This window comes from Choloepus didactylus, chromosome 17, assembly GCF_015220235.1.
Source record: "Choloepus didactylus isolate mChoDid1 chromosome 17, mChoDid1.pri, whole genome shotgun sequence".
Taxonomy (NCBI): domain Eukaryota; kingdom Metazoa; phylum Chordata; class Mammalia; order Pilosa; family Megalonychidae; genus Choloepus; species Choloepus didactylus.
Genome location: NC_051323.1, coordinates 16,941,654 through 16,964,211, shown reverse-complemented (window position 1 = coordinate 16,964,211; position 22,558 = coordinate 16,941,654). Strand labels below are relative to the sequence as shown.

General features: G+C 50.5%; 1 protein-coding gene and 1 long non-coding RNA gene across 4 annotated transcripts in view; one reads left to right on the top strand and one right to left on the bottom strand.

Moving 5' to 3' along the window:
- The window catches only part of HK2 (hexokinase 2), a 72,873-nt gene that overhangs the window by 44,924 nt on the left and 5,391 nt on the right, over positions 1 to 22,558 (top strand). For all 3 annotated transcript variants that reach the window (XM_037807103.1, XM_037807105.1, XM_037807106.1), the window contains 13 exons: positions 2,856 to 2,975; positions 4,120 to 4,215; positions 4,877 to 4,976; positions 5,363 to 5,546; positions 8,617 to 8,772; positions 10,238 to 10,471; positions 12,496 to 12,800; positions 14,110 to 14,255; positions 14,401 to 14,520; positions 19,536 to 19,631; positions 20,123 to 20,222; positions 20,315 to 20,498; positions 22,341 to 22,496. In XM_037807103.1, coding sequence (XP_037663031.1) covers positions 2,856 to 2,975; positions 4,120 to 4,215; positions 4,877 to 4,976; positions 5,363 to 5,546; positions 8,617 to 8,772; positions 10,238 to 10,471; positions 12,496 to 12,800; positions 14,110 to 14,255; positions 14,401 to 14,520; positions 19,536 to 19,631; positions 20,123 to 20,222; positions 20,315 to 20,498; positions 22,341 to 22,496 — 1,997 coding nt within the window. The remainder of the gene's footprint in view (positions 1 to 2,855; positions 2,976 to 4,119; positions 4,216 to 4,876; positions 4,977 to 5,362; positions 5,547 to 8,616; positions 8,773 to 10,237; positions 10,472 to 12,495; positions 12,801 to 14,109; positions 14,256 to 14,400; positions 14,521 to 19,535; positions 19,632 to 20,122; positions 20,223 to 20,314; positions 20,499 to 22,340; positions 22,497 to 22,558) is intronic.
- Positions 978 to 5,901, bottom strand: LOC119512448. Its single transcript, XR_005212382.1, has 2 exons — positions 4,382 to 5,901; positions 978 to 2,302 (listed from the first exon to the last, which is right to left on the bottom strand). It is a non-coding gene; the product is annotated as an uncharacterized LOC119512448 (long non-coding RNA).

Sequence of the window (22,558 nt, the reverse complement as noted above, 5' to 3'; positions counted from 1 at the left end):
AATAAAACTGAAAAGAGCAACTAAAAAGTTTGGTGGTTGAGACTCTGAAAAAGACCAGCTAAAGTGAGTTCCTTATTTTGTTTCCCTGTTGTGAGGCAACGTGGTGATGTGTGTTAGGTGGGTTTTTAAGTTTCATGAGCACCACATGCTCTGTGCATTTGCATCGTGGGCCCAGGAGCCACACACAACCCTGGCACCTGTCTGCCCATGAGCTGGGGACAGGTCGGGCTCCTTCAGGCTCCTTCAGGCAGTCAGGTTGTGCCACTGCCCATCAAGACAGATTTAAAGAGCCCAGGGAATCCGTTTCAATCATTTAAATTCTGAGTCAAGTTCTGCTTGGAAAACTTACTTTAAAAATCCCTGAAACCACTGAGTTAGAGGATATAAAGAAAATTACTTCTATTCTCCATAAAACACATAAATAAAATCTCCTAGTCCACATTTTAAAAATCTATGAGACCCTACCTGGAAGAAGCTATAAAACTACTGGCTTAGTAAAAAGGATCTAGAGGAAAAAATAAAAATAAGTGTCTGTTTTACTGTAAGGGAAGGGAAGAATGCTGTATGCCAGAAGGTAGCAGCAAACACTTAGAAAAAAGACTGGAAGGAAACTCATATTGGCTATTTTAGTGGTGGAATTATTGGTGCTTTTTCCCCCCTGTATCCCACCCCCCCACTTTTTTTTTTTTTTTTGGTCTTTAGATATCACTGTTAATTAGAGGATGACAAATGAATTTTGAAAAGTGAAACTGAGTTGAAACCAAGACTAAATCACCAAACCCTAAGCTTGCAAAGTTCCATGAAGATCTGTGAAGCCAGCCAGTTGGGGGTCCGTGGGTGAACTCTGATTTCCAACACAATGCTGTGTTTTTAACTTGCACTTAAGAGTACTGAATTACAAACCTTACACGCACCCGCTTAAGAATTTTAAAGTTTTCATGTGGGAAGGAGAGCAAGCAGATTTTCAGACCATTAAGGAAAATGAAACCTTTGTAACTTTATTAAACGATGCCCTTTGAGCCTTTTTATGGCCAGCGGGGGTGTTAGCTCTTTCAACCAGCATCTTCTCCTTGAGGTCCTCGGTTAGCAGGGAAAGAGAGAGCCTTTCAATTCAAGGAAGCAGAGGGTCTCCTGTTCCCTACTTTTTAAAAGAGATGCGGGTTCTTCTAACCCCGAACTGTCCAATGGAACTTTCTACAATGGTGGAACTGCTTCCTGTATCTTCCATGGCCACTAAGCCAGCCATGGCTGCTGAGCACTTGAAACATGGTTCGTGTGACCATGGAACTGAATTTTTCCTTTTTTAAAATTCCAGTTGATTTAAATAGCCGCAGGTGGTTAGTGGTTACTGTGGGAAGTGGCACGGGACTTAATGCTTTCTCACTGCCCCCAGGTTTTCCCTGCCTCCTGTGGGTATCCTATCGTCGAGCTGGAAAGGAGAAGTGGTTCATGTCTGGGTGGGGGGAACTATTTGCTTTTAAGACACCCCCATCTCTGACAATTGGCCTTATCTGGTTGCACAGCTTCTACCACTTCCCTTTTTCTGAATAACAATTATTTACATTAAAGATCATATGACTAGAGTACCAGGAAGAAGATGCTGGGAATTTGTTTAATCATACTGGTCTCCTATCCACTTCCCATCAGAAGAGCAGATATTGCTGAATATCTCTCCAGAAATCACATTTGAATATTAAAATGCTTGATTTTAATCTGCAAGGGGAGTTGGCACCTGGGCACTGGTGTCCTCTCTTGGCAAGAGAGCCCTGGCATTGCCTGATCTTTGCTTTATCCATCTTTTGGAATTGCTGCTGGGCCACCCTTTTGAGAACGTCTGGTTTCGTGGAATCTGCTTCTCCCTGGAGAGGAAGAGGAAGGTTGTCCCTCCCCACCACTGCCTTGGCTTTTTAGATTTTGCCACATGGCCCAGCTGGCCTTTGGAATTTGCTCAGCGTCCTTGGCCCCTGCTTGCTTTCTTTGCACCACAATGCCCCTGGCCCGGGCTTCTAAAGACCCACGGGGTTGCCCCTCTCTTGAGGTTGTTGAGCTGCCGAGAAGGAAGGCAAAGCAAAGGCAAGGGTCTGGGGGCTGACGGAAATCCCTGGATGACTTTGAATCTGGCTGTTTCTAATGCAGGTTAGCAGGCTTAGGAGCTGCCATCCCCTCAGCAAAATCCTGGGTGTGAGGCTGCCCGTCCACAGAACCCTGTTGATTCTTCAGCACTCTTGACTCTTGACTCCATTTTGAAGTTAGCAAAGATAAATTCTTTGAATTGCCCCCAGGAAAGACTAGACAAGTTTTTCTAGAATGGAGGAAAAATATAAGACAAAAGTTGTTTATTTTTGTTAAGATAGCTCATCCATTCTCTCCACCCCCACCTCCATCCCTGCTCCTCCCCTCCTCAATCATCAGAGACAAGGATGCTAAAATACTTCTTGGCATTAAAATGGTCTGTCCTTTCCAGGAAGACAGTCAGCTGTGCAACCATGTCAGGGGGTTTCTTGCAGGGTCACCAAGGGATGTTCTGTTCCCAGGGCTCGCAAGAGCTTTCAGGTCAGCTTGGGCCAGGATTATTTTGACTGTGGTTTGAATAAATGGTTGAAGTGGAAGACAGCGTTTAATAAGCACTAATTAGTGCCTAGCACTTTATATGTATTGGCTCACTTAACCCTTTCAGGAGCTTGGGAGGGCAAGTGGTGTTATCTCACCCACTTTAGAGGTGAGCAAATGGGGACTTCGGGAGGGACAGGTCTCTTGCCCACAATTGTCTGGCTCCTTTCTGAGCCCAAAGCCTGTGCTCTTTGTTTCTCTGCTTTTCTGACCCCTGCTCATCGCCCTGTGTTGTGTGCCCTTAGCTGTTTGACCACATCGCCGAATGCCTGGCGAACTTCATGGACAAGCTACAAATCAAAGACAAGAAGCTCCCCTTGGGTTTTACCTTCTCATTCCCCTGCCACCAGACTAAACTAGACGAGGTAAGATGGGTTCTTCAGACACTTGCATTGCTTCCTTCTTGGGGCTGGGAAGGCTGGGAAGGACTCCAAGCCACCTGCTGCTGTGGTGTTGACGGCGACACTAACGGAGAAGGGCTCTTTATAGTGGGTTATGTGGGCAAGGTTTGAGTATCGAGAATTCTGTCATTCTGGGAGCGTGTGTGTGTGTGTGTGACAGAGTGTCAGAGTATTGGGGGTTTTTAATTCCCCTCCAAAACATACACACATACATGCCACACATTATCGTTATTCCTATCAGGGAAACAGGAACGGAAATTATCAGGAACTTCCTTCACCTAAATGTTACGATCAAGATGCTTGGTGATGTCTTTTGGGTGGCCAGTATTGGTTGATGTGAGGCTAGAGAATCTTGTTTTGACAGTTCTGTGGCTTGCTCTGTCCACTTCTTGGGGCAATAAATCATGAAGGGGACATTTAACCTCCTCTACTGGTCTCTGATGGGGCCGAAAGTCTCCTGGCTAGGCTGGCTAGTCAGGAAGCAATGTACAAATTGTCAAGGCCCAAGAGGGCTTTTGTAGCCAAAGGACTAAGGAAAGCACCAGACACATTCTGAGACATGAGCTTTTATTATAGGGCTTACCTACAGGGTGGGGAAGTCGAGCCACGTTGCCCTGAAATCAGGAGCTTCTCTGAATGGATTCAGGAGCTGCTCTGAATGGCGGCATGTTCAGAGCACAACGTGGAAACAGTCCACACTTTGGGGGGCTGAATAAGCTGGTTATAAGGGCTCGACATTCCAATGAGTATGAGAGCATAAGGCAGGGAGTGGGTTCCTGCAACATAGGGAGGGGTTGATTGTAATCAACAGGGAGGAGGGGAGGATTATAGAGATAACAGTATCTCAGGGAGTCTCAGGGAGGAGGTAGTTTTGGGTATGGATTACAGTTAGCATCTGATATTACAAGGAGAATAGGTCCTAAGTCAAGCAAACTGCTGTGTGCAGTTTTCAAGACACTTGGGGGCCAGGGGCTCCCACACAAATACAGTCGAGATTTTAGTTGTGGTTAGCCCAGCAACAGTGGTCTGAGCCAATGGAGCTTGCTTCAGGAGTGTGGTCTGAGTTTTGGTGGTGGGAATTGACGCTCATTTCTTGATCCTTTCCCAGAGTTTCCTGGTCTCGTGGACCAAAGGGTTCAAGTCCAGTGGTGTGGAAGGCAGAGATGTGGTGGCTCTGATCCGGAAGGCCATCAAAAGGAGAGGGGTGAGTGGGGCGATAAGGTGTGGGGGAGCTGGGGTTAGGAGGGTCTTTACATTGTTTGGGGTCCACTCTAAAGTCTTCCCCTGTCTGCCCTCAAATCAGCATGAGAACCTTTTGTGGTTCTCCTTAAGGAGAAGATTCTGTGGTTCTTTCCCCCTGCTCTGCTTACCCAATAATCTTGTGTGTGATCAGAAGCCCTTGGGATTTTAAGATGAGCACACTGAGTAAATAATCTTAGCCTCAGTGCAGGAAAAGCCCTTTGGTCCTCAACCTGAAGAAGACTTGAGTATCACTGTTGAGTAAGAAAATAGGGATGACATTGACACCAGGATGAAATGGGAGATAGAGCAAGATACAGATCGTATCATGGGAGCAGTTATTGGGATAGAGGGAGACAAAGAGAAGATCAGACAGTCTCTTCTTAGTGCAGTAATGGCTCCAGACAAGACCTCGGGGGCAAGGATCAGCAAAGTCTTCGGTGATGAGGGTAAGTGGGATGGGAGCCAGTTGCTGCTGTCAGACTGGATCTGGACTCAGACTTCAGCTCTCACTCACCTCCTTGGTCTGAGTGGGCTTGGCCAGGGGGCCCTGCCATTGCACTGGAGCTGTGCTGCTCTTTATCTCTAAGCCTCCATGCCCAGAACCCTCCCTTTCACCCCCACAGGACTTTGATATTGATATTGTGGCTGTGGTGAACGACACGGTGGGGACCATGATGACGTGTGGCTACGACGACCAAAACTGCGAGATCGGGCTCATTGTGGGTGAGTTGGGGGTGTGTGCTGGGTAGGAAGGAGGGTCACGTGGCCTGGGTGTTCCTTTGTACTTGGCATTTGAAGACAGAGTGTGTGGTCCCTTTGGAGGGCCTGGCCTGGATGCCATGGTGGGTAACCCAGAATTCCTATAAGCTGACGCTCTGACAGCCCTCAGTTTCCGCGCTGAGAAGAGGGCAGGAGGAAATTGCTGGGTGAATGTTAAGGCCACGAGCAGGCTGAGCCCCGTGTTCTGTTTGCTCATGCAGTTTGGGCTGTAGAGGATCAGGACATGCCTGGGGCCTCCAGGGGTCTGCAGTGGGGAGTCCCCACCACAGTGGGACAGTTGGGGGTGAGGGTGGAGCGGGTGGGTGCTGAGCAGCCCCTTGCTTTGCCAGGCACGGGCAGCAATGCCTGTTACATGGAGGAGATGCGCCACATCGACATGGTGGAGGGCGACGAGGGGCGCATGTGCGTCAACATGGAGTGGGGGGCTTTTGGGGACGACGGCACGCTCGATGACATCCGCACTGACTTTGACCGGGAAATCGACATGGGCTCGCTGAACCCCGGGAAGCAACTGTGAGCAGCCCCACTGTGTGCGGGTGGGCCGGGGTGGGGTGGGGAGTGGGTGGGCTCGGGAGCTGGTTCTCAGGCTTTTCTTTGCAGTCTTACATCCCCAAAGGGTTGCCGAGTCATTTACTGGTTGTTCCAGTTTGCTAGAGCTGCGGTTATGCCAAATGCCAGAAATGGATTAGCTTTTATAAAGGGGGTTTATTAGGTTACAGATTTGCAGTTCTAAATCCATAAAGCTGTCCACACTAAGGCATCAACAAGAGGGCACCTTCACTGAAGAACGGCCGATGGTGTCCAGAATACTCGGTCAGCTGGGAAGGCACGTGGCTGGCGTCTGCTGGTTGCATTTCAAAATGGCTTCCTCCAAAATGTCTCTGGCTTCTGTCTTCGCTCCTCTCTTTTGGCTCCTGTGCATCCTTGCTTCTTTCTCCCAGGGCATTTGTTTCTAAGCATCTGAGAATCCTTTCTTAGCTTCTCTGCACAAACTCTGGGCTTCATCTCTTGGCTTAGCATCTCCAAATGTCTTTCTGTCTGCATCTCCAAGTGTCTCCAAGCATCAGCAAGCTTCTGGGTCGGTGTTGGCTCTTAGCTTCTCTCTTAAATACTCCAGGGAACTAATCAAGACCCACCCTGAATGTGCGGGGTCACATCTCCATGGAAACACTCAAAGTTCCACCCAACAAGACTAGGTTAAAGGATCGTGACTTTTGTGGGGAACGTAATATATCCAAACCGACACCCTGGTTATGGGAATGCTGCACTCGATACACACACTGTGTAGATTGCCAAAGGGGCTCTAAAAAGAGCAAGTGGACACACGACACTAATGATTTGGCTGTGTCCTTCAGAGCTGTCTTTTTATAAGGCCTTATTCAGAGTCTAAATGAATGGCCTTACTCTTTCTTTCCATCTTCAGTTTGTAAATTATCCATAGAAACAGTTTATGAGCCACATACGAAAAGTCAGGTGGAGATGGTCAAGATTTGGGTCTCTGAACTCTCCTTTGGTTGCTGCCCCCCAGTCACTGCTCAGAAGACAAGGCTGTGGCAATTGGCTTCAAATTACTGTCTGAGACTCTGACTCAGACCTCGAGGAGAGTCCCCTGAGATCCCCTGGAGTCCAGGCGTCCTGCCCCAGCTGCAGACAGATCCAAGGAAGGCTCCTGAAAAACTTGGCAAAGGAGCTTTCTTGGTCTCCTTCCCTGGTCCCTGAGGGCTAACCAGTGCCCTGGGGTGGACTGGGGGTGGGGGCCGGGACCTCCCCCACCCCAAATGCTGCACTCGGCAAAATGAGTATATGCTATACTCATGGCATTTCAAACCCTGAATGCAATACTCTCCAGACTTGGAGTTTGGTAACTTTTGACCCTTACTAAACATTCTTTTACTATCACAAACATTTGCCAAATGCCTTTGGTGAAGATCTTGAAACGGGTTGCTGCAAGCTGCGGGGGCAATTGCAAAACATTTTTGAGCAATGCAGCACCTCTCCAGTCTTCTCCTTGCTCTGACGGGGTTGTAGGAAAGCTCTTAGCTCCCAGCTCTGCTTCAAGAGGGAAAATCCAAGCCTATGAACCAGGTGAGGGGAGGCTAGCCTTTTTCTTTACAGGGGGAGTCCTTGCTAACTCAAAAGCATGACTCACTTAAGTCACAAGCTTCCCTCACATGTTGAAACGTGAGTCCATTTACTGGTAACTTTCTTAGGAACCTACTGGTTATGTCTGCCCTGGGGGGCGAGAGTTTTATGGGCTGAAAAGTCACTCACTCACTTACGGCTGCCCCCATTAATGAGCCATACCCACCCAAGGCATCCCAAGGAGCCACATGCCCTTTGAATTGCTAAACGACAAAATTGCCAACTGGGCCTTGCCCACACACCACTGGCTAATCCTTAGAGAATACAATAGATTGGGAGGACAGACACCAAATTGGTACTGGTAGCCCCGAAGACATTATAGGTTCCCACTCCCCACCCCCACCCCCATTTATATATTTCTATAGAAACATCTTCCAAACATTGGCTGAAAATGTTGTAAAAACTGGAATAAAAACTTTTGCAAAACCAACCACCCACCCCTGCTCAGGCAGGTTGCCAGCTCCCTCTCTAGCTCTGATCCTGCAGGACCTTGTGAAGTCTGCACCGGGTGATGGCCCAAACCCCTTTGCGCCCCTGCTCTGAGCCTCCTCCTGGTTGCAACATGTCCTAGTTAGTCCCAACAGGTCCTGGGTGCCTCCTCTCTCGGACCCAGTTCCTTTTCGAAATACCAAGACATGGGCCTCTTGGCCAAATAGACTTGCAAGGGCTTGGTTTCCCCTGTCACATATTCCTAGCCAGAAAGGCCGTTTCTGCAACAAAACAGTGTCCCCTAGTGCTGAAACAAATCAAATACCTGACTGCCCTCTGGGTTCCTGGCTGACTCTGCCTTGCTACCACCCGCCGGCTCTGTCTTCACTTGCCACTTGCTTGCTCAGGGTCTCCACGTGGTTCACCCCTAGTCCATCTGACATTTAAAGCTCCTCAGCTGTCCCAGCTGCCCTTCTAATCTTGCCCAATCACTTCCCAGCCTGGGTTGTTTATTTTCACATTGTTTTCTCGGGGTATAGGTGGAGGCAGGCAATGTGAGCTGACGAAGAATGGAGCTTCTGCCACATGGATGTTATCAGATTGGCCTCTTCCTCTTGTAAATAAATATTAGGGTTCTGCACAGGATTTTACTTTTTAAAAGTATTTCTTTGCTAGAGAAAAAAATTTAAAAATCACTACCCTACTTACTTTAAGAAATCAGGCTGTTCCAGAACGTTCTGCACTCTCTGGATATTTAGTTTGGCTGCCAAAAGGCCAGTTCTCCATGGCTTCGAGACCTCCCCACTGGACAGAGACCAGCCCAGACTCCCCCGTGGGTGTCCCCTAAACCCCACTGAACTCACACTTCACACATCTCATTCCTTGGTTGTGCTGCACATGTTAACCCTTAAATAGAGCATCAACCTCTAACATCTGTTGAAGCTTCCCAGGAGTTTGTTGACAGCAGAGACATTTTTTCGGGGTGTGTGTGTGTGTGTGTGTCTCCCTGCAGATTTGAGAAGATGATCAGTGGGATGTACATGGGGGAGCTTGTGAGGCTCATTCTGGTGAAGATGGCCAAGGAGGAGCTGCTCTTTGGGGGGAAGCTCAGCCCAGAGCTCCTGACCACGGGCCGCTTCGAGACCAAAGATGTTTCAGATATTGAAGGGTAAGCATCCAGCTCTGCCAGCTCTGTTCACTGGGTCCCCGGGAGGATGGGCAGGTGGTTACAGAATGAGGAGAGGGCACCAGCTCTTGACACTTCCACTGCAGACTGTGGAAGGCCTTGCCCAGGGTGGGCCCTGCAGGGCCTGTGGTTTTGCATCACTGCCCTTCCCACACAGTGACTGATAGCAAAGCCACGCACAGCGCTGAGCATGACCAGCCCCAAATATGAGGACTTGGGCTGTAGTGCTTGGCTCACTGCCTGGCACGGAGGGCTTGGTTGTGAGCCTGGCACTGGCCTTGTTCCAATGCACGAGGTTCCCCAAGGGCCCTGGAGTGACTCATCTGCCTCCTTTTCCTTCTTCTGAAGCTCTGACATCTCCTTCCCTACTGGCCGTTCTCAAAGAGGACTCCATTGGGTCCCCTGCATTGTAACAGAAAATCAGGTCCTGTCCTGGCCCAGAGATTTACCATTTAGTTCAGATGTGTGGAGCTGAGGCTTGTTTTCAGACTGGCTGAATCGGGTGGGGACAGCCTGATTTTTGTTTTTCAGTCAACACTCTAAAGAGTTGGACAGGTTCACTGTTCTTGAGAACTTCTGCTTGTAGACTGAGTGCTCCTGTTGGTGCAGGGACCAGTGGTAGACAGGTGGTGATTTTGCTGCTGATGGGAACAACACAACAGTCCAATGACTTGACTTTAAATGCAAACTCTTGAAGGGACTGTGCCCGATTAATTGCTAAACCCTGAGGGGATGACAGTCCTCATATTGGGAGGTGTTTAGCTCCCCTAAGAAGGCTGCTCAGGTCAGAGCTCCAGCCTTTACTCGTCTTCAGACACGAGTTAGAGTAGCGCAACTCCATGGGGAAAGGCTGACCAGCCCTTCAAAGTGGGACTAGATCTTCATTCTCCCCCTGCTCCCCTAACACACACACCTTTTGTCCTTCTCACCTGGTAAACCACAGGCAAATAATCTCTGATGCCCATGGGAGAAGAGGGAGGTTGACTCTTTACTTCATGGTGGGGAGGTGGTGGGGACCAGGCCAGGTTCATCCCAAAACAAGCAAACATACCACAACCACACACACAACTGGGTGTATAGTGCACCAAGCACAGGGCCTTGTCCTTACATAGTGCGTGCATAAGAAAAAAATTTTTAAATAGGGAAAATATTCATAGAATGGCACCTGAAAGGATGACTGGAATTGTACTGTGTGTGTGTGTGTGTGTGTGTGTGTGTGTGTGTGTGTGTGTGTGTGTGTGTCTGTGTGTGTGTGTGGTGTGGGGTGTGTGTGTCGTGTCTGTGAGACGAGCCCCTGTTGTGTTTCGTCTCCTCCCCACTGTCCTACCGCCCACTGGTAGGCTGCGCAGGGCAGTGGGGGCTCTCGCCGGGAGACGGGTGGGGCTGGAGCTGAGGGGCCCCCCGCCAGCCCACCCCGTGCCCACGCGCCACCCTCCGGCCCCCGCAGGGAGAAGGACGGCATCCGGAAGGCCCGCGAGGTCCTCACGCGGCTGGGCCTGGAGCCGGCGCAGGAGGACTGTGTGGCCGCTCACCGCATTTGCCAGATCGTGTCCACGCGCTCCGCCAGCCTGTGCGCGGCCACGCTGGCCGCCGTGCTGCGGCGCATCAAGGAGAACAAGAACGAGGAGCGGCTGCGCTCCACCATCGGGGTTGACGGCTCCGTCTACAAGAAGCACCCCCAGTGAGCCAGCATTTCCAGGGCCGGGGGATCCCAATTTGCTTGTGGCCTCTGGGGCATGGGCCAGTTCCATTTGGAACTACACCAGGGGTGTAGGTGGACCATGAATTTAAGGGTCTTTGTAGAATAAAAGACCAAGAGCTGGGCTGGGCAAGTGGACACTGGGTGAGAGTCCTTTCCAGGGCTGAGCATGAGCTCTGCGGTGGAGCTTCCCCGGCCGCTGGGGGCTCTTTTTTGCAACCCCTTCTCTGAGAAGTAGTGTTCCTCTCTCTGTTCCACTTTGATGCTCTCACGACTCTGGGTGGTCCCTTTGGGTGCTGTGTCTTTCGCCGTGGGCCACCCCAGCCCCCCGGGTCACCAGCCTCTTTGGCTGACCTTGACCTGGCCTGTGAGTTTTGATCTCGGGGGTCATGTGTGCCCATATATTAAAATTTCATTTCAGACTTGGACAAAGTCTCTATTGTTCCCACTTACTGCCCCATCATTTTCATCTGATCTGAGTGTGCCAGGTCAGCGTGCCTTCGTTAACTTAATTGGCTGACGTGGAAGGTCCCAGCCCTGTGATTCCCCAGTCTCCCGGCCCGGTGCTGCAAAAACATATATATGCTCACGAAATCTCCTGGGGATTGTTAAAAAGCAGAGTTTGGTGCTGAAGGTCTGGGTTGAGCCTGAGAGCTGGATTTCTAGTGGGCCCCAGTGCTGCAGGCCCACAGGGCTGCTCACTGCCTGGAGAATTCCTGCTGAGCCTGTTGTCTTCAGCCGCTCAGACACCTTTGGGATCACTGGCAGAAACTGGCCCAGGAGAGGATAAAGTCTAGAAGAAGAGCATTTCCCACTTTTCTCCTTGGGGTCTTGCCCAGGAAGGAAGGTGCTCCTAATGAAATGAGTGAGGAAGCATGAAAAGTGGGTGGTGTTGGGATGCACCTGATTCCACTTGAGCTGCTCCAGCCAAGAAGCCAGTTGTACCAAGTCAGGCGAAGGAGCTGTGGCCTGGGGGCTGTTTAGATTGGGAGGGGAAGGTCTGTGTGACTTCATGCGGGGGATAGTGGCTTCTTAGCAAGGGCTTTTCCTTACAGTATAGGGGCAAAGGACCCCAGCCAGAGCTGTCACAGGCTGTTCTGGTTTGTTAGAACTGCCATTATGCAAAATACCAGAAATGGATTGACTTTAATTATAGAGGATTTTTTGGGTTACAAATTTACATTTCTAAGGCCATAAAAGTGTCCATTCTAAGGCCTCAACAAGAAGACACTTCACTGAAGAAGGGTTGGTATCCAGAACATCTCTGTTAGGTGGAAAGGCACGTGGCTGTTGTCTGCTGCTCCTTTGTTCGTGGGTTGTGTTTTAAAATGGCTTTCTTCAGAATGTCTCTGGGCTTGTCTCCCTTGGCTTCTTCAGCTTCTGTGCATCTAAGCATCTGGGGGTCCTCTCTTAGCTTCTCTCTCTGAGCTCCTGTGCTTCCTTGCTTGTTCTCCCAGGGCATTTCTTTCTAGGCATTTCGGAGTCCCCTCTTAGCTTCTCCAGGAAAAAACTCTGGCCTTCATCTCTTAGCTTAGTATCTCCAAACGTCTTTCTCTCTGCATCTCCAAGCATCTCCATGTGTCAGCTTTCAATGGCCGTCTCCAAAATGTCTCTCTCAGCTTCTCTTGGGGTGTGTTGTCCTCTCTGCTCTCTATGTGATCTAAAGGACTCCAGTGATCTAATCAAGACCCACCCTGAGTGGGCGGGGTCCACACTTCCATGGAAATAATTCAGTCAGAGGTTCCACCCTAGTCAACAGACTAATCAGTTCGCCCACACAAGATTGCATTAAAGAACATGGCTTTTCTAGGGGACATAATATATCCAAACCAGCACACAGTCGAATAACTGAGTATTTCTAGTGACCCCTTACTTGGGAAGGACGGGGAGAGGAGGTTTTGGCCAGAACCTGCTCCCGCGGGGGCCTCCTGGCATCTGGGTGGAGGTGGTGACCTACCGACCCTAACGGCAGACACCTGTCTTTTACCCCTTCCCGACAACCACAGCTTCGCCAAGCGGCTTCACAAGACCGTGCGGCGCCTGGTGCCGGACTGCGACATCCGCTTCCTCCGCTCCGAGGATGGCAGCGGCAAGGGGGCAGCCATGGTGACGGCCGTGGCCTACCGGCTGGCCGACCAGCACCGGGCCCGTCAGAAGACCCTGGAGCCCCTGCAGCTGAGCCACGAGCAGCTGCTGGAGGTCAAGAGGAGGATGAAGGTGGAAATGGAGCGAGGCCTGAGCAAGGAGACTCACACCAGCGCGCCCGTGAAGATGCTGCCCACCTATGTGTGTGCCACCCCCGATGGCACGGGTAAGTGGCAGGATGGTCACCGGCCCACCATGGTGGGCCTCCATGGTGGAGCTTGCTCTGGGGGGGTTCTCTTAGCTTGAGCACTGGACACCTGAACAAGAGAGTGTTTCTTCAACTACATCCTGGGGAATAGTAGTGTTCTGTAAGCTCGTGCAAGGCTTGCCTCCGCTAAAAACCGAATAGTTGACAACTTGCAGAATGCTTCCTAGGTGTCAAACTTCTCTAAGCACACATCCATTTAATCTCTGTTAACTGTTAAAGATCAAATGTTAGTTTTGTTTCTTAACAACCTGGTGTGGTTAGCAGAAAACTGAAGCACAGAGACGTTGAGAAACCTGCCCAAAGTAACACAGCTAGTAAATGGCAGAGCTGGGATTCAAACCCGGGAATTCTGGTTCCAGAGTCAACACTCCCAGTGACCACATTGGTCTGGGTCAGGGGTGGTAAGCTGTGACCTATGGGCCACATCCAGCCCATCGCCTGTTTTTATAAGGAAAGTTTTATTGGTGCACGGCCACGGTCATTCATTTATCTGTGGTCACGACTGCTTCGCACCACCACGGCAGCGGTGAGTAGTTGCCACGGAGACTGGACGGCATGGCCTGCAAAGCTGAAAATGTTCACTCTCCGGCCCTTTGCAGGAAAGGATCTCTGGGGTTAGGTCTCCCAACCTAAGACCTGTGGACTTTTCCCAGTTCAGAGAATTATGGTCAGTGAGCAGGCTGGTGCAGCAAGGGCGGTACATCTTCTAGAAACAAAGTGTGATTCGGTCCCTGTTCTACCCCGTTATGTGACCCTGGGCGAGGGGCTTCACCCAGCTCTCCTGGGTGCCTCATCCACAGAGGGGAACAAAAGGCCTCCTCCTCTACTTCCTCAAGGTTGATTGCCTTTATTGGGCAATGGTTTCTCGTTTTACATGATTTCCTTCCCTTCAATTTTCCTGGAAGAGTTGGGACCTGCCATTCCTTCTTGATTCTAGATTCTGCTGTTAGGTGGCATTTGATTGCGCGTGAATGGAATATTTGGATGTTGTAAGTGCACTTTCAGCATTTCCTCTTCTTTGCAGAGCTCGCTGTGGCTTCTGGGGCCACCATTTAAATGCATCTGAGAACCACTAAGGAGCCGGCAGATGGTCTGGCCCAGGGATGTTAACTGTTAGGTGGGGATCACAGTCCCTCCCGCTGAGGTTATTGTGGGATGGGGCTCCAGGGAGAGCCCATCAGGGGAAGGTGCTTTAGACTCTGACACTTACTGCTGTGGTGAAGTGGTGATGCCCCCAAATTGTCACCTTCCTGGATTTATTTTCCAGAAAAGGGTGACTTCCTGGCCTTGGACCTCGGGGGAACGAATTTCCGGGTCCTGCTGGTGCGTGTGCGGAACGGGAAGCGGCGTGGGGTGGAGATGCACAAGATCTATTCCATCCCACAGGAGGTCATGCACGGCACCGGGGATGAGGTGAGGCTGGCGGCACGCCGGAGGGGGCTGCACCCGGGAGCCTGGTGCTTCCCCTGCCCCCACCCTCACCGAGCCCTACCCTGGCCTTCCCTTGGGCTTGTGCCTGAGCCTCACCTTTCTCCTGCTCCCTCGCTCCTCCCTGCAGCTCTTCGACCACATTGTCCAGTGCATCGCTGACTTCCTGGAGTACATGGGCATGAAGGGCGTGTCCCTGCCTCTGGGTTTCACGTTCTCCTTCCCCTGCCAGCAGAACAGCCTGGATGAGGTAAGGGGGCCCCCCGGGGGGCCTCACCCATGGGCTTTACTGACTGTGTTCCGGTTTGCTAGCGCTGCCGTTATGCAAAACACCAGAAACAGATTGGCTTTTATAAAAGGGGGTTTATTTGGTTACACAGTTACAGTCTTAAGGCCATAAGGTGTCCAAGGTAAGTCATCAACAATCGGATACCTTCACTGGAGGATGGCCAATGTTGTCCGGAAAACCTCTGTTAGCTGGGAAGGCATGTGGCTGGCATCTGCTTGCTCCCAGGTTGCGTTTCAAAGTGGGGTTCTCCAAAATGTTGCTCTTGGGGCATTTTGTCCTCTCTTAGCTGCAGCTTCCTCTTCAAAATGTCACTCTCAGTTGCTCTGAGGTCGTTCTGTCTGTGATCCAATTAACATGCACCCTGAATGGGCGGGGTAACACTTCCATGGAAATTATCCAATCAAATGTTTCACTCACAGTTGGGTGGGTCACATCTCCATGGAAACACTCAATCAGAAGTTTCCAACCTAATCAGCACTAATACATTTGCCCCCACAAAATTGCATCAAAGATAATGGCATTTTGGGGGGACGTAATACATCCAAACTGGTACAACTAGTAAGCACCTGGAGTTTGGAGCAGGGAGAAAGCTGAGCTGAGAGACAGAAGGGCACGTGTGACCAGTGGGGAGGAGGGCTGTTGGCGGGAACAAGTAAGGCAAGGCTGGTGGAGGCTGCGTAGGGTCACCCGGCTCAGTCTTTGGGACAACAGCAATGATGACACTAATCAAAATATTAACGGCTGGCAGGAGTTTTAAACTCCTGTGATATGCCAGGCACTCTGCCAGGCTTCCCATGTGCATTACTGCATTTAGCCCTCCCAGCAACCATCTTCAGTAGGGGTTGGTATACCCATTTTGTAGAAAGGAAAATAAGGTCTACAGGGTTGCCTAGGACCTTGCTGGAGACCACCTTGCTTGGGGGAGTGGCCAAAGCATGGTGTGAATTCAGGGTTCCTGACACCTGGGCAGATGCACTCGATTATGCTCTCCTGCGGCCCTTGTTTTCATTCCATCTCCCAGTGTCGGTCTCCCCGGCTCATCCCATCTCCCCTTTGGTTTTCATTCCCCTTTCAACGTCCCTAGAGTGGGTAAAGCAGGGGCTGGAGGATGAGCACGTTGAGAAGTGGAGGGGGAGCTGTTGGGGCGATGCTCAGTCTTGGACTGTGGTCAGTATTGGTCTATTAGACATAAGAATAGTCTCACTTCAGCAGTTGTTCCTGAATTTCTCAGTCACACATAGAAGGCTGCACACACTCCATGTGTGGCCTCTGGGCCTCCCGTGCAGCTGCCAGGGCACAAAAAGGCATAGTTCCTTCTTTGAGATGCTCACAAACAAAACGGGGCTGATGAAACCACCTCAGAACCATGATTGCTGCTGTTTGGAATGTGGCGTCCGTTGGGTGGGGAGGCCCCGGGATGTGCAGTGTGATGCTGACTGGAGAACGTGCCCTTGGAACTGTCAGAAGAATCCACTGGGGCCGTCAGCCCTGGCCGGGGTGGAGAGGGGCATGTGGGTGGGAACAAACCCACAGGTAGATTTAGCTTGGCCAGAGCAGAGGGCCCCCACAGTGACAAGGAGAGGCCAGCCCTTGCCATGGGGTCCCCACAACACCTCCAGTTGCTCAGCTGAGTTTCATAAGGGCCTCCCACCCTTCCCCCTCTGAGAGGTAGATTCACCACGTAAACTAGCCCGGTGGAGGCTTTGGGTGGGGGCCTGTGATTAAAAACCCAGGTTAATCCAGTGTTTCCCAGCACCCATTGACATTTGTTGGAAAACACGAGGGGGAATGCGGGGTGAGGGAAGGGTTGCCAGGCCCTTAGTTGTCACACTGCACCAAGGTGCTTGAACAGCTTCAGGGGGGCGTCCTGCCAAGCTCCAGCTCCAGCAGCAGTGGCATCTGCTTCTTTGCGTCCCTCTCAGTTGTCTTACAGTCCCTTTTCCCCAGTGCGTTCGCGTCACCTGGGGTCTTCTGATTGCCGTCTGCCCACCATCTGGGGCAGCCTTCCTGCGGCTGGGCCCCTGGCTGCCCTCGGCCTGTGTCAGGGCGGGAGGGGACCCCGACAAAGGGACGTGGGGGGAGTGCTGCTTTCTGAGGGACTTGGGAATCACAGGCTCCCCCAAGCTCTTAATTATTACCTGTTGTGCTTTCTCCTGGTCCTGCTTTGCAGAAATGGGTCCCTGTCTCTCATTCACCTGCCCTCAGCTAGCACATTCTTCTCTGCTGAGGCTTTATCTTGAAGGACATGAGCCACAAATTCTGCATTATGGGGGGCATGGAGCATCCTACTTCCCATATTGGGACCTTCTGGCTTCAGTGGCCCATTTTTTTTTTTTTTTTAACAATCCAGAAGACTTATTATCATCATTATCATTATTATTAACACCTGTTATGCCATGAAGGCACAGGGAGCCGATCCCAGCAGCCCAGACTACTCCCCTTGGCCTCTTGTAGCCTGCTCCTCTGGGTGGGGCAGCTGGAGCTCTGGTTGAACCCGGGCACCTTGCCCTGTGGTTGGCTGCCTTTTCTGATCATTTTCCTTCGTGTGTTTCAGGAAGCTGCCTTAGCTCTTAGAGTGCTTACATTAATTCTCTTAGCAAGAATATGCCCTTGTTTGTGCACAACGATACCAGTGGCAGGCTGGAAAGTGCTGTAGACTCTTCCGGTTTTGCCATGGTCACATTTGGGAGCGTCCCTTTTCAAGCAGTGTCTCTTCCCTTGATGTTGACAGTGTCACCTTTCTTACTGATGCACATGTATGTGGCCACTGGAACAACTCCATGTTTTCCTAAAGGGCTAGAAAACAAAATGCCTAGTAGCTGCCTCTCCTCTTTCCCTTTCTTGTCATTTTGGCGGATTACTGCAAGGTGATGGTTGCAGCCAAAAGGTTCAGTGGCCTCTTTGCTTCAAGCTTTTCCATTTCCTTTGTCTCCTTTTTTTTTTCCAATATCAGTGGATTAGGTTTCCAAAGTCATCATATTAGCATTGGCTCGGCAAAGGGAATTATCAAACATGGGGATAAATATTTATGTAATATTTAATGAAAAAACATTAGAAACAACCGAATCATGCAAACAGTTAGGAAATAGTTAATTAAGTTATGAGCCATTTATTGCCTGGTATCAGCTGCTAGTTTGTTGGAAGAGATTTTAATGACATGGGAAAATTCTGGTAGTGTGACTGAAAAGAACTTTTTTTAGAAGAAAAATCAAATCTGTTTATTATAGAAAAATACAAAAATAGAGATTTTATACATTTTATTGTATATCTTTCCAGACTTTTCCTACTACAATCTTGCTAAACAGATACTATCTTGTTTTCATGCCAACGAATTTATCTCTCTATGTATTTTATCAGGTAGCACAAAAGATATGTTGATCATGTCTGAATTGTAAGATGTCAGGTCATCTTACTTGATTTTAGTCTGTAGTTTCCAAGTTTCTACAAGGAGCATGTGTTAAGTCTAGAATCATGAAAATTAAGAGCAGATAAAATGGAACACGGGCTCTGGGCCTTGGCCCCGGTGGGGCTTTCTTGTTGATGGGAAACCAGCAGATGTCGGAGAGGACACAAAAGCCCGGAGTCCTCGAGCTGCGTTTAGAGCCTTGGGCAAGTTTCCCCAGCTGTTGGGGCCTCCACGTGTCTTGTTATTTAGCTTCTCCTGAAATAATGTTACTTGTCAGCAACATGATGCTAACTTGTACACAAGAAAGTTGGTTGTAGAGAAGCACACGCTTTCTGGATGTAGATGGGCAAACCAGGGCTCCAGTGGGAATTGCCCTTTGTTTTTCCAAGTCTCCTGGATCTGAACACAGCGTGACACATCCAGATTGGCTTGTGATACCAAATTCCCGGGTGATGAAGTGTCAAGCTGATGGGCATGAACGATAGAGCAGGGCACAGAGAGTCTGGGCAGAAGGGCAGATTGTGAGCAAACAGCCGTTTTATAGATTCTGGCCTCTCAGGACATCCTCAGAAAGGGACCTGCGAGTTCCTGGTGCTTCTGCCCTGAGAGGCTGTGGCAGCAGAGAGGACACCAGGGAACCAAACCCAAAACAACTCTCTTGCGCTCAAAGCTACCGTGTGCATCTGCTCCCGGGAGGCCACGCTGGGGACAGGGTGGTGCACGGGGAACTCCGAGGAGACTGGGGGGCAGGGTGAGGCCTAGAGATCCCCCAACTGTGGCAGGCACTTGTTTACCAATCCTGGAGTTTTAAAACGAGAGAAGCCCACTGAGCCTTCTGCTGTGAATCTAGAACATGGATGGGGAAAACTGCTTTGCACTGCAGAGGAAATAAGTACATTAGACTTAGGTCCCAGGAGGGGTGGCTGCACAGGGCTTAGGAGCCCATGAGAAGAAGTCAGCTGTTCTGGGGGTGAGACCGGTTCTGCTCCTCCAAGCCACAGGCCTGGGACAAGTACTTCAGGAGCCCTGGTGATCATGATAAATGTGTAAAAGGTTGCTGTCAGGACTAAATGACATAATACGTTCCGTGAGCTTAGCTCAGTACCTGGTACCTAGTCGGTTATCAGTAAGCAAATTGTTTAGAATTATTTGTGGGAGAGGTGATTAGTCACTACAGGGAACTTGCTAAGGAAGGCATCTGAACCTTTCATTTTATATGTTGGCAGACTTTCAACAACAAATCCAATTTTTAAAATACATTTAGCTCTGTTTCTTCTTGGTGGATTTGGTAGTTGCATCTCGTAAGGGTCTGTCTTTTCATTCTGGGTTGCCAAATCGGCATAAGGTCTTCCATAACACTCTTGTCATCCTGTTATCATGTCTACAGGGTCTATAGGTGATGCCTCCCCACCCCCCCCACCCACCCCCGTTTCCATTCCCTATGTGGACCATTTCTGTCTTCTGTTCCCCAACCGTGAGGATGAACCCTAGGAGCACAGTCAGGCCCGTGGGAGAGACCGCAGGAGCCCATCATGCTGTTCTCATCCACGATCTTGTGTGATTTTTTTAGAGCATCCTCCTCAAGTGGACAAAGGGCTTCAAGGCGTCCGGCTGTGAGGGCGAGGACGTGGTCACCCTGTTGAAGGAAGCGATTCACCGGCGAGAGGTAGGGGGGACGCAGCCTGAGGCCCAATATGTCAGCTCCTCATTGCCTGAAATTATCTGTATATTCAGACAGCAGGGAAGTACCAAGCATATTTGCACTGGTTGGGACAGGATTAACTGAGCCATTCAGCTGTGTGTCAAGTCCTGCTCTTAGCTATGGGCATTTGGTAGTGAGTGCAGCAATGGGTTGTTGTGCGTGGAGCTCACGTTCTGTAAGCACATCCACGTGAGAGCGCATCAGCTGTTAGGAAGAGCTACAAAGAACAGTGAAGTTGGGCAACCACAAGACTGGGGAGGGGCACTATTTTACATAGTGCAGTCATGGAAGGCCTCTCTGAGGTGGTGACTTCTGAGCAGAGACTTGCACAAAATGAAGGAGCTGAGCTAAGCAGCATGCATTTTATGTACCAAATAATTCTCCCTTGCAAGTATCTGGAAAGAGAACGTGCTGTGGTTCAGTTGTGGACTGGGGCTCTGCTTCTGCCCACCCAGGAGTTTGACCTGGACGTGGTTGCTGTGGTGAACGACACGGTAGGAACCATGATGACCTGCGGCTACGAAGACCCTGACTGTGAAGTCGGTCTCATCGTCGGTGAGCACCCAGGCCGTCCTTCCTGAGTGGCACTCGGCCTCGGGGGGATGGGGGGAGGATGGTGCCAAGGTCCTGCCGTCTCTGCTTGGCAGGCACGGGCAGCAATGCCTGCTACATGGAGGAGATGCGGAACGTGGAGCTGGTGGAAGGGGAGGAGGGGCGCATGTGCATCAACATGGAGTGGGGGGCCTTTGGGGACAACGGATGCCTCGATGACTTCCGCACTGAATTCGATGTGGCTGTGGACAAGCTTTCCCTCAACCCCGGCAAGCAGAGGTAGGCTCCCAGCTGCGGCGGGGGCGGGGGGGTCCCAGTTTGCTAAAGCTGCCGTTCGTAAAACACCAGAGATGGACTGGCTTCTATAAAGGGGGTTTATTTGGTTACACAGTTACAGTCTTAAGGCCATAAAGTGTACAAGATAAGGCATCAACAATAGGGTACGTTCACTGGAGAAAGGCCAATGGTGTCCAGAAAACCTCTGTTAGCTCAGAAGGCACATGGCTGGCATCTGCTTGCTCCCAGGCTGTTTCAAAATGGCATTCTCCAAAATGTCTCTGTATCAGCCTCTTGGGGCAAACTCTGGGCTAGTACCGCCAAAGCATCAGCAAAACTCTGCTTTCAACAGCCGTCTTCAAAATATCTCTGTAGTTGCAGCAGCAAGCTCCTTCTGTCTGAGCTTATATAGGGCTCCAGTAAACTAATCAAGGCCCACACTGAATGGGGGGGCCATGCCTCCATGGAAGTAATCTAATCAAAGTTATCACCCACAGTTGGGTGGGTCACATGTCCATGGAAATGACTTAATCCAATGATTCCAACTTAATATTGACACTAATACATCTGTCCCTACAAGATTGCATTCAAAGAACATGGCTTTTTCTGGGAGACATAATATATCCAAACCAGCATAGGGGGTGCCCCTGTTAATGGGTGTCCCAGACCCAGACTGCCACGGGGCACTAGGTCCTCTACAACAGAGCTTCCCGGGACACTAGTTCTGTTGCAATGTTGCTAGAAGGGGTGTCCTTGAGAAAAGGGTTTCTCTAGAAAATTCTGAGTTAGTCCTCTTCCCCCTGCTGGACTGTGATGTTGTGTAAGTCTGAGTTTGGTTGGGAAAACATCACAATGGTTAATGTCAAGAAGAATTAAACATAGGGAATTGGCTACACAGGTTTTAGAAGGCTTAGAAGGCACTGAGGAGTGTAGAGTTAGTAAATGTAAGACGTGGCTCCTGCCCCAAGGACTGGGGAGGACAAGAAGGAGAGCATTGGAAACTAGGTCTGGGACTGTGGGGAGAGACAAGTAGAAACCTGAATCCCAGGTGAAGCAGCATGGCGGAGGGTGGGGACAGTGGTGGGGGGTGCAGACAGGAGCCTGAAGCCAACATAGGAGGAGAGCCTTCCTTGCTGGGCCAGCCCCCAGCACCACAAGGCAGGGTATAGACGGGTGAGGCTGAGCTGACTGTTGGTGGCTTAAGATCCAACACACTTCCAACAAGATGTTGCATGTAGTGTTTTCAAACCTGATCAACTGGGGACCATAATTCTGCAGAATGCACTTTGCAAAGTGTTGGTTGAGAATACAGGACACATTTGTCCAGAGTGGAGATCCCGACTTTTTTGTTCTTTTAAGACATTCTGTAGGGTCAGAAGACTCCATAGTCATGCTTAATCACATTGGGGTCTAGTGGCAAGGCCGGGGGATCTCCAGCTGGTGCTTGTTTCCTGAATGAAAGTGATTGGGTCAAAGAGAAAGTTTACATGCTCTGGAAAGTGCAGGACTAAGACTGGAGCTGTGGAAGTGTGGTGGGTGTTTGGGTGTGTGTTCTTTCTGGAGGGGGGTGGGAATGAGCCCGGGAAAGTCAGTGAGCTCAGAACGTGGGGCTGATCCCAGGGAGCCCGTGGGCCTCGGCTACCATGCTCCGTTTTGCTGAAAGCAGGAAGTGGGTCAGCAAGAGTGGACCCTGGGAACCCGGCCCAAGAGAATCAAGCAGCGTGTCCTTTCCCCACCTGCCCTCCACCTCCCACTGCTGGGGGCTGTGACGCAGCTGATCTGCCCTTGTCCCGACACATCTCCCCACCTCCCCCTTGACCTCCGTGGCTGTGTCCTGTGTTGCAGGTTCGAGAAGATGATCAGCGGCATGTACTTGGGTGAGATCGTCCGAAACATCCTGATCGATTTCACCAAGCGCGGGCTGCTCTTCCGCGGCCGCATCTCGGAGCGACTCAAGACAAGGGGCATCTTTCAGACCAAGTTCCTGTCCCAGATTGAGAGGTGAGAGCTTAGGGCCTGTGGAGGGTGGGACTGTGCCCTCCGTTCTCCTTGGGGACAGACAA